Source organism: Mauremys reevesii, linkage group 2, assembly GCF_016161935.1.
Source record: "Mauremys reevesii isolate NIE-2019 linkage group 2, ASM1616193v1, whole genome shotgun sequence".
Lineage (NCBI taxonomy): Eukaryota > Metazoa > Chordata > Testudines > Geoemydidae > Mauremys > Mauremys reevesii.
The window spans coordinates 268,395,814-268,406,835 of NC_052624.1; the positions used below are offsets into that span (position 1 = coordinate 268,395,814).

Sequence of the window (11,022 nt, forward strand, 5' to 3'; positions counted from 1 at the left end):
TCATTTTCTAGAGAAATGGAACATGTAAAGAACATACCCTTGAAAAGTAAATTAGATTTTTAAAACCCTCTTACTTTCAGCAATCAAAGATGTAACACGGGGAGAAGTCAGCATTTTTAATTACTTCTTAGCTGACAGTGGTTTTTAATATTACTTTCAGGTGTAGCAAAATACAGAGGTGGATTACATACCAAAACCACCTTCAAAATAAACCTTTTTAAATGGTTTTAAAATCTTGTCACTGAGCTCTTGATTTGACACCTCCCATCACCAGCAGCTTTAAAAAACAAAACAAAAAACTGAATTGGGATCAAACTTGGATGTTATATTTATTTTTAAATATCTACACCTGAATACAATCTTAGAGCCTGATCCTGCAAAGAGAACTGCAGGAGATGGAAGCCTTACACTTGAGGTGAAAGACCAGCTCCACTGGAGTCAATAGCAAAACACACATCAATGGGGCCAAGATCTCACCCTTTGACTTCAGTGGGTTCCAGGTGGGTGTGAGTTCTTTTTGCAGGACTGGGGAATCGTATCTAAAATTAATATGCTATTTAGCACTTTCCCCTCCAGTCCCTTTGTTTTCCTCTTGTTTCATTTTGTTCCTCTCTCTCATTTTCTATTAGGAGTAAATGGATTGAATGTCTGTTTAGAAAGGATTATAAGGTGGAGGATCAAGAGAAGCCTGGCCAGGGTAAAGAACCTGCAGTGTTTGCTGTAAGCACTTTTTGGACAAAGCCCTCAGCATTAAGGACAATAAAACAAATAAATTATACCAGATGCTACATTACCTGACCCCACAACATAATTGTGGGAAGGGATATTGCCAAGGTTATAAGAGATACAGCCATTGCTTCCAAAAGCAGGTAATGTTTTATATTATCTTAAAATGAATAATTATTCCTGTTTCTAGCACTAGCATAGTTCAGATTAACTGAAACTTCTGCAGCACATATTCATGATTAACATTATCACTTTCCCCTGTGACTCAGTCTATACTGGCATATGGAAGCCCCGTAATTCACTACCATGTTCACTGGTACAGCAGCAAGACTGGTGGTAGCAATGGTCTACTAGAAGCTGTAGTTAAGGGATGAGAAAATGGTGGTGGAGGGGTTGTTGTTTCCTTTGTGCATTTAGTAGACAGTGCCTAATAGAGTGAAACTGACTCTTTCTCCTGTGTAATCAGTTAGTGCCTGATCCTGCATCTTGGTGTGCTAACTGAACCTGAGTATATAGATGCATGGGCCCACATTAATTGATCGGAGTGCAGAATTAGGCTTTAAGACATTGTCCCCATTTTGCTTGTGAGAGTCTTTTACGGGGAGAGAAAAATCTTTAGGGTGCACTTTTTACATTTCCCTCTGAATAGAAGATTAGTGACCTGCACAATTACATGGAGTTGAGGTGAAAATGAATTTGTCTGCAGCTGAGGCAGGTTTGTGTTGGCTCCAGTTACATACAGTACATTAGCAGCAAAACAATTAAGCAGGCATTCCTTGACAATATATTTTTATGCAGTGTTTAAGTAAGGTACATAAAACATGGCAAAATAGTTTACAGTTTTACCCACACATGCAGAGATGGTATGTAACTTTTTCCACAATCTTCAACTTTTCCTTGTTTTTTCCCCACAAGTTTCAACTATCCCTGCTCATCTGTGTAAATTCCATGCAGATCATTGGCTCAGTCCTCTTCCCATCTCTTATTTGGCATTAAGCTCTCCATGGAAAAGGCATCACCTCTGTAACAATATACTTGTGTGTTTATTCTTCCAATCTGATGGCTGGTCTGTCAAAAGTCTTTCTCCTGGAGATTTATATTTCTCTCTCTTATCTTGCCCCAGGTCATTCACAACCTGGAAGGATGTAGGATATAGTAGCCAAGTATCCTGCTATATCTAAGCTGAAGTTGTCATGTAATGGCTGCACTGGTTCCCCTTTCTGCTGGCTACCAGAGTCACATCTATTATCTGTAGGAGACATGAAGTCACCCACAGAACACTTTGGAAAACATTTTATTTAGAGACCATATTGCTTCGATATCATATTTCTTTCTCCTCCCTTGTTTTTTTGACTCCTGGGGAAAATAGGGTGTTTGCTAGGTAGAGGTCCATCTGCTCATCTTCCTTACTGCTCACTTCAAGTCATAATCACCTGTGATACTGCCGTTAATTGCTCTGCATTTGATGTCACATCAAACAGACAGAATTATGACTCAATTCTTTCTAAAAATTTCCCAAAGTTGCCAACACTGGTTCTACTCCACTGGGAGCTCTAGCATAGATGGGGCATTTTGTATTTCTGTTGTTTGGAAGGAGGTTTTGGTTTTGAGTTTTAAGACACTATATACTTCAGGCTTATTCTGAGATGAGGTAGATGACATGGCCCTTAAAATGTCTGGCACCAAATGACCCATCTACATGAGGGTTCTCCCAGTGTGGCCATGCTGATGTAGATAGAGATTAGTGTGTGTGTAAAAGCTGGTCTACGAACAGAATTTACCTTGTTTTAACCAAAGGGGTATGTGTTTTTAATCTGATTGGTTTGCACAAATTCAGTCCAATGTAGACACACTTATCAATTTAAAACTGATTATAACAACTTAGCTTGTGCCTGTAAAGCCTTGGCTGAACACAAAAGTTGTACCACTTTAACTATACCATTATAACTACATCCACACTAGGGGTTGTACTGGTTTGCCTATATTAGTAAAAAATTACATCCCTACTGATTGTAGCTCAAGCCTAACTTGGTTCAAACCAACCAACACTACCCCCTGTGGACAGTTAAATTGATTTAAAACACTCAAACTGATTTATCTTAAGGGCTGGTCCACCCTTAAAAATCTTACTGAAAAGCTCCTCTTCCAGTACAGCAAAAACTAGACCAGAACAAGGCACCTTTATACTGATATAAGTGCATTTCCACTAGCAGAATGGTACTGGTTAACTCTCCTGGTAGAGTTAAAGCAGTACAACTTTTTAGTGTAGACAAGGTCTAAATTGAGTACAAAATGATTTAAACTGATGATTTAAGACACTCTTAAAACTGTTTAGAGATGCTCTTAAATCAGTTTATCATCTGCTCGCTGCAGGAACTGACTCTAGTTCCTCACACCATATTCTGAAGCCCTTTGCCAACTCTAGAGAGTCAAGGACAATGGAGATTGCACCACTTCCTTTGGCAGGCTAGTCCCTAATCTGTTAGATCCTGAGGCTTTCCTGACATTCAGCCTGTTTTCTTTATCACTTTTCATCCTAGTTACATACACCTCTTCTATCGCCATAAATAATTATTTCCTCTTCTTGGAGTGAAATCCTGGTCCCATTGAAGTCCACATGGCAAAATGTCCATTGACTTCAATGGGGCTATGATTTCACCCTTGGTATTTATCTAATAGTGATAACTAGTTATGATTACAAAGATTTGCTACTTTTAAGGGTGGTTTAGCCAAGCTGCACCTATCTAACTGTTTTAATCTTTCTTCATACATCAGTCCCATCTATTAATAGGCTATAGAAACAGAAGTGTCTCTAACAGAATGTTGTCCAAAGTTTATCTTGGGACATAGGTGGTTCTCTGAGGAAAGGTATAGGATCATGTGTACACACAGGTATTTGTATATTGGACATGCATTAACTGAATGGATAGTAGGAGCTAGTTTTAGGGAGAAAAAATAGTGGTGGTTGATGATACCTGAATGTGTGAAAACAAAACTACCGTGGAAAAAAAGTATCAAACACTAGGTAAAGATCAAAAGGTATCTGACTCAGAGTACCCCCCATCCTGTTTTGAGAAGCCTCCACTGGTCCGTCCCTCCCCACTATTGTGGTCTGGAGTTACAAAGAGACAGAAGCCTCCGCTCTTATCATCAAATCTGCACCAAAATGCGTGATTCACACATTCTCCACAGCCTGCCTCTCCCTTTTTATAATTATCTCTCCTGGTAATCCTTTGAGCCAGTAGAGGGCGCAATTACTCCGCTACCAGTGCGGAGGGTGCAGGCGTGAGAATTCTTTTTTGCGGCCAAAGCCAGTAGTGGTGCAGTAGAGGCCTCTAATTTTTATTTTCCTGCAAGCTGTAAGTGTAGCAGTTAGGGGAGAACTGTTTGTGAGTGCATGGGAGGTAAAGGAAAGTTTGTTAAAAAGACGCAGGGGAAGCAGCTTAATCTGAGCAGCAGGGGAAGGACCCGGCTCATTTGACCCTTTGAAGCCAGCCGCATTTTAAAATGGTGCAAATCACTCTCGGGAATTTGGTTTGTCTCTCCCTGGTTGGCTGTAAAAGGATCTCATGCCAGCAAGGTGAATACGTAAGAGACAAAACAGGAGAGAAAGAGCGTAACTAGGGGACAAGTAGGTGAACCTGTGAAACAGGGAGGGGTAGTGTGAAATCAATGGCATGTTGGGAATCCCAGGTGTCTGGAATAACTGGGCAGTATCAGTAGCAAAGAATCAAGGAGCCGAGAGCAGGCGGGGATTTTTGCGTGGTAGAGAAAAAAAAGAGTTAACGGTTTTCCCTCCCTCTTTTTACCTGGGAGATGAGCCTGGCGGAGCCGCCCGTCTGCTGGGATAAGGGCAGGCTGAGCCTGGCTCCCTTTTCCTCTTTGCAATCTCCACGGAGAAAGCTTTGCACCTGAGTCTATCATTTGGGCGGAGCTAGCCCACTATTTTTTTTCCGGGGGGGGAGGGGAAGATACTTTTAAATTAAAAAGGACATAGAGGCTTTGGCGGGGACACCAGCTTGCAGCAGCTATTTGGGGAGTGAAACCAATTGTCTTTTGCCCCTCTGCTTGGGTTTGCTCCGTCTAATAATCTCCCTCGGCATGAAGCGCTTGTCAGCCTCCTGCTTTTTAACCCTGTGCACGCGCTAGGAAATGCATGTGGGGGATAACAACCCGGGGAGACGTGCTAGAGAGACCCGGGCAATAAATGCCCCTTCTGCTCTGAGCATTTTAATATTTTCCCCCCATTTACGTTTTCCTCTCTGCTGCCTTCGCTTTTGCGCCAGCCTCTTTACTAGCTGCCCCGCAACGTTCCTTTCAGCGCACACCTGAGGCGCGACTCCTTGCAAACATCTCCAGCCTTTGTTTCACAACGCGGCGCAGTGGCAAGAGGTGGTTTATGCCCCCGAGATGAAAGCTGGGGAGGTGTTAGGCGACGCCGGCTTGCAACATAAGAAAAATAACCATCGCTCCAGCCCCACGATCGCGGCGGTCAAGGTGGTCACGGAGTGACCTGCGTTGCACGAGGATGGGTTGTATTTTCTGTTGCATTGGGTGGAAAGGCGGCCAGGGCCATGTCCGAGGGGCAGGAGCAATTGCAGCGATCACGTTAATTCATCTCTGGTGCGCTTACTATGTTTACTTCCGTTTCTCTCGCTTCTAGTACAACGCAGCCTGTGCCCCTAGTCCCTCTCCCCCCCCTAGTAATAGCAGCCGCTTTTACACACTGCGGCGGCAAACAACATAGCCCTCCTCATGCACCAATCCCACCCCTCGCGCACTCCGCCCGGAGCCCTGCTTTGGCGGGAAAGGAGGCGGAGCCCTGTTATAAAAGCAGCGGTGCAGGGCGCCTGCCAGCTCTTTGCAGTGGCGAGAGGGAGGGCGACGGGCTCGCACGGTAGCAGGCGCTGCGCCGCCTCCTAGTCAAGCCCCCTCCCCTCTCACGCCGGCCGGCGCTTCACAGCCGAGTGAGCGAGCGAGCGAACTTCCGACTGCCTTGGACTTACAATTCCGTCTGCGAGGGGCTGGCGCGGAGAGTCGCCGGGAAAGGCGCTTCCCCCCCTCTCCTGCCTGCTGCTTTTGTGGGATAATTATTGCGGGAACTGGGGGTTTTTTTTGTCTTTTTCTCCTTCACTTTTTTTTTGCACCGTCTTTAATCCGCCCCCCTCCCCCGCTGCATAGCCCAGCCGGTGCATCGGAGGAACCGGTGAGTTTGCAAAGACGCGTTCGCCCCTTTTGTTGGTAGGGCTCTCCCCGGAGGGAGAGGGGCTGCCCCGGGTTTGCACCCTGGGGGGTGCTAGGCTGGGTGGCCCCTTGGTAAAGCGCTGAGCTCCGGGGATGGCTCAGCTGGGAAGTGTGTACAGACGCAGTGACACAAGGTGTGTGGTGGCGGCGGCGGCAGCCGCAGCAGCCCAGAGCTGCAGCACGGGCAGCCTGTGTGTAAGGCGCGCTCTGCCTTCCTCATTCATTGCACCGGGCTCTTTAAATGGGGCTTTTCCCCTGGCGCTTCACTGTCGCCTGCAGCCCCGGGCGGGGGAGAGGGGGGCGCTGGGGTCTGGGTTTGGAACAGGCCAGTGTCCCGGTTGGGTGCAGGGCACACGGGCAGCGGAGTTTGGTTTCCCCCTGCTCCTTTGCAGCCCAGCGGGCGCGAGGCTCGGGCCAGCTGGGTAGGTGGGGAGCTGCCACTCCTGGAAGCCGCTGGAGGGATTCGCTCCGCTTTCCCCCAGTTGCTGGCCCCGGCTCTTGCCCTGCCGGGGAAGTGGGGCTGGGCAGAGGGGGCCCTGGCCCAGTTACACCGCTCTCCGGCTGGGCTGGACAGGCGCGGGGGGGACCAGGAGCCGGCTCCCGAGGAAGGGACGGAGCCGAGCCGGCGAAGACCTGGGGCCGGGGCGGGGGGAGGCGAAGGGGCGGAGAGGAGCGGAGCGAGAGTGAACCGGGGGCGGGCGGCGGCGCAGGGGAGAGAATCCCGGGGAGCCCCTACCGCTGGGGGAGGGGGGCGCAGCGGTCGCCGCCCTCCCCTCTCTTAAGGTGGTTCCGGCTTTAAAGAGGCGCCGCAGCGCCCGCTGTCCAGCGCGGCGCGCTGCGGGCGGATGGGTCGCTTGCTCCGCGTTTTGCACCGGAGCGAACTGCGGGCTCGTAATGTGACCCGCGTGTCCTCTATTGATGGGGGGGGTCGGTGGCTGCAGCCCACTCCTGCGCCGCTTTGGGGGGGGGTAGGTGACCCCCCTTCTCCACCGGGGGCGTCTCCCCTGTGTTTGCCCCGTTTAGTGGGGTGTTCCGGGGGGGGGGCTGCGCCCCGTTGTTACCCCGTGGCGCCCTGACCCGTATCCCCCTCCCTCAGGCACCAGCCGCCGCGATGCCGCTGACCTCGACCCTCCCCAGCAAGAACTACGATTACGACTACGACTCGGTGCAACCCTACTTCTACTTCGAGGAGGAGGAGGAGAACTTCTACCTGGCGGCGCAGCAGCGGGGCAGCGAGCTCCAGCCGCCCGCCCCCTCCGAAGACATCTGGAAGAAGTTCGAGCTGCTGCCCACGCCGCCCCTCTCGCCCAGCCGCCGCTCCAGCCTGGCCGCCGCCTACTTCCCCTCCACCGCCGACCAGCTGGAGATGGTGACCGAGCTGCTGGGGGGAGACATGGTGAACCAGAGCTTCATCTGCGACCCGGACGACGAATCCTTCGTGAAATCCATCATCATCCAGGACTGCATGTGGAGCGGCTTCTCCGCCGCCGCCAAGCTGGAGAAGGTGGTGTCCGAGAAACTGGCCTCCTACCAGGCGGCCCGCAGGGAGGGGGGCTCCGGCTCCCGGCACTGCCCGCCACCGCCGCCCTCGCAGCCGCCCAGCCTGGCCCCCTCCCCCGCCTCCGCCAGTACCTACCTACACGACCTGGGCGCCGCCGCCTCCGACTGCATAGACCCCTCGGTGGTCTTCCCCTACCCGCTCAGTGAGCGATCCTCCAAGCCCGGCTCCCCCAGCTCCAGCCCGGCTTCCCTGCTGGGCGAGGACACCCCGCCCACCACCAGCAGCGACTCGGGTGAGTATCAACCCACCCCTCTTCTCTCAGCAGGCTGCCCCAGCGCCTAGCCACACAGGGGGCGCTTCCCTGGGGAGATCGGCAGGGGCAACAGCCCGGCTGCTCCTCGCCTCTTGGGGAATCACACGTGCAGGTAATTGGCCCTGCCAGGGACTTCCCCGGAGGCCCTTTATGGCTCCAGCTTCCCGTTCCGATAACTTATCAAACAGCGTTTGCTGGCCCCGCGGTAGGCGCTGAGCAATAGCTGCTCCCTCTGTGCGTTTTGGGGCGCGCGCTTGTCCCCTGAATGTACCCTTCCTATGCCACTCGAAAAGCGAACCGCTCCACGTGTACTGGGGAACAGTGCTGCTGGGTTGCCTTGTCATTTGCTCAGGGTGAATACTTAGAAGGTTTAAAACACGAAGGGCCTGGACAGGACACACAGTTGGTTTCCTGCAGAAACTGGTGTGCGTAACTCCTCCCACCCTAAGGACTTCAGTCCCCCTATTGCATGGGCTCTTTTAAATGCCACGTTAGCAAGGCACGCTGAGAGGCTCTGCGCGAATTAAATTTCTTGGGAAACCAGCCCATTGGGGAGGAGGGGGGAGAGGGAGGAAGGTGTTAACTTTCATAACAGGCTCTGAGTCATTCTCCAAAGCTAGAATCTTATCCAATTGAATCTGCCCTCCAGTGACATTCATGGGATGGGATGGGAGGTGCTAGTGAAAGTAGTTGAAGAGAAATAAATGGGTCTGGGAAAGTGCTTTTTTGTTTAAAGGCATGCTTGTATATCTTTCAAACACAGTTTGAGAGACAAACCCATGTATAGTCAGGGATTGAGCTTGTCTTCCCATGAACTTTATAGTGGCTTTTGGGTTTTTTTCCCCTGGATTACTCATGAATAATGGGGAGAGCTTCTGAAGGTGCCCTTAAAAACGTGTTAAGTAACCTTTGCTTTGGGGTGTTGCCAAAGACTCACTAAATATTTACGGATGGCTTCCATGATTTGGGGGGATTAATTTTTTGCCATGGTGGCATGGGGGTGGGGTTATGCTGGAACATCTGCTGTCAGCATTCAACTTCCCTGCTGTCTGTTCAGAATTACATAACTTGCTATCTGGGAGGCAGGGTTTGGCAGTCTGGGATGCAGAGTTAAGAATTACAAAAGAGGAGTCTGTGTTCTTTTTAACAGTACTTCTGTTGAATGTTGGATTTCTCAAAGAAAACATTTTTCAGGGAAGTGCAGGTTTTAGAAGCAGATTACAAAATGTTTTTTTTTAAATGGCACCTTGTTCTCCATTATATAGCAAGGAACACTTACAAACTGTTTTTTAAATGTCCCTATAAGTTGACTTACAACAGGGGTATTTTTTCTTCCAGAAGAAGAACCAGAGGAAGATGAAGAAGAAATTGATGTTGTGACAACAAGTGAATCTGAATCAATCACACAACCAACAGAAGAGCACAGTAAGCCACATCACAGCCCACTAGTTCTTAAGCGGTGTCATGTCCCCATCCATCAGCACAATTATGCTGCTCCTCCCTCCACCAAACTTGAGTATCCTTCAGCAAAAAGGATAAAGTTGGACAATGGTAGAGTTCTCAAACAAATCAGTAATAACCGAAAGTGCTCAAGTCCCCGCACATCAGACACAGAAGAAAACGACAAGAGGCGAACACACAATGTCTTGGAGCGCCAAAGGAGAAATGAGCTGAAGTTGAGTTTCTTTGCTTTGCGTGACCAAATACCTGAGGTAGCCAACAATGAAAAGGCACCCAAAGTTGTTATCCTTAAAAAAGCCACAGAATATGTTCTTTCTATTCAAACGGATGAACACAGACTGATTGCAGAGAAAGAACAGTTGAGGAAGCGGCGAGAACAGTTGAAACACAAACTTGAGCAGCTAAGGAACTCTTGTGCATAGATTAGAATAATCTAATCCAGACTGAAATAAAATATTAATATGTCTAATCTTACTCATGAACTATGCCAGTTCGTAAAGTATGGAACCATTGCAGTTGCATGCTGTGCAAAATAACTCAAGACTACACAACCTTGGCTGGATCTTGCAAAGGTTTAGCCATAACCTCAAAGCTGCCTCATAATTAATAATTTGGGCATAAGGACAAAATGGGACTTCTCTTCATGCTTGGGGATGAACTTTTCAATTTTGTTCTTTGAAAATTTTGTATTTAAGTCATTTTTCTTAAGACAATTCCAAAACGTTGTCCTCAAATGGCTGTATATATTTACATACCTTATTGCTATGTACATACTTTTAATAAAATCTTTATAGAAAAATGTGCAACATTAATACTCAGCAGTTGTGGCAACTAGGTTTATACTTTGTCTTGAACTTCTGTGCCAGAACATTTCACCATTTTGTGGGTTTTATTTAAATACATTTTCTTTTAAAAATTGATTTTTATTTTGTTTTTAGATAAATAAATATTTACCTAAAATATAATTAGTTAAACCATGTGTAAAGACTTTGCTGCTTCTTCCCCATTGTCATCTATAGCTCCCAGATTCGGTGTCTTTGTAATAATGTTGGTAATCTAACATAACTCAAGGGTATATTAAGATTGTAAAATTTGAATTATTTTTGTCTTAAATAAAATACATGTGGGGAAGTTGCCAGATTAACAGTCCTATAGATCCCAGTTGTCTACATACATTGACAAAGCAGGTAAAAGCAAGGTTTTTAACCTTGCCTCATCAAATGACTAAACCACTGCTTTTAGTGTTTGTGTAGCCAGGCAGTCTACTTATTGCCCTTTTTTCCACTATATCAAAAATAGGAGTTATGAGAGTGGCTTCCACTGTGATCACCTTTCTAGTTAGAACTAAGGCCTTGGCTACACTTGAGAGTTACAGCGCTGGTGGTGGCTTTATAGCGCTGTAACTCACTCCCCGTCCACACTGGCAAGGCACATACAGTTCTGTATCTCCATGGCTACAGCGCTGCTTGTACTCCACCTCCCCGAGAGGAATAAAAAGTATAGCACTGCTGTGGCACCAGTGTAAACAGGGAATAATCTTAGTACCTGTAACTGACCTCCGGAAGCTTCCAAAAATCCTTTTAAGTGATGATTACTCTCTTTGTCTTGTTGTGATGCCTCTCTGTTTTGTTGTGAACTCCAGGCTCTGGGAGCTGCTTATCAAAAAAACAAACACAGCTCCTGTTTGCTGTGAATAAGCAGAGGCAGGGGGGGCTCCTGTTGGAACACCGACAACTAGTGTTTGCTTGAAGGGAGGAGGAGGAGGGGGCTTGAGGAG

The 11,022-nt window shown here is 48.0% G+C and overlaps 1 protein-coding gene across 3 annotated transcripts; it reads left to right on the forward strand.

The window, feature by feature from the left end:
* The first annotated feature begins 367 nt into the window (after window positions 1-367).
* Window positions 368-10,548, forward strand: MYC (MYC proto-oncogene, bHLH transcription factor). 3 transcript variants are annotated; one of them, XM_039525078.1, is made up of 4 exons: window positions 368-500; window positions 630-869; window positions 7,067-7,763; window positions 9,126-10,548. In XM_039525078.1, exons 2-4 carry the CDS (start codon window positions 783-785, stop codon window positions 9,665-9,667), a joined length of 1,326 nt encoding a protein of 441 aa, XP_039381012.1. In that variant the 5' UTR covers window positions 368-500; window positions 630-782; the 3' UTR covers window positions 9,668-10,548. The 3 variants fall into 3 exon arrangements, with proteins under 3 accessions (XP_039381012.1, XP_039381011.1, XP_039381013.1); XM_039525077.1 differs by having other exon boundaries at window positions 370-500; window positions 9,123-10,544; XM_039525079.1 differs by lacking the exons at window positions 368-500; window positions 630-869 and adding an exon at window positions 4,758-5,932 and having other exon boundaries at window positions 9,123-10,541.
* The last annotated feature ends 474 nt before the right edge of the window (window positions 10,549-11,022 follow it).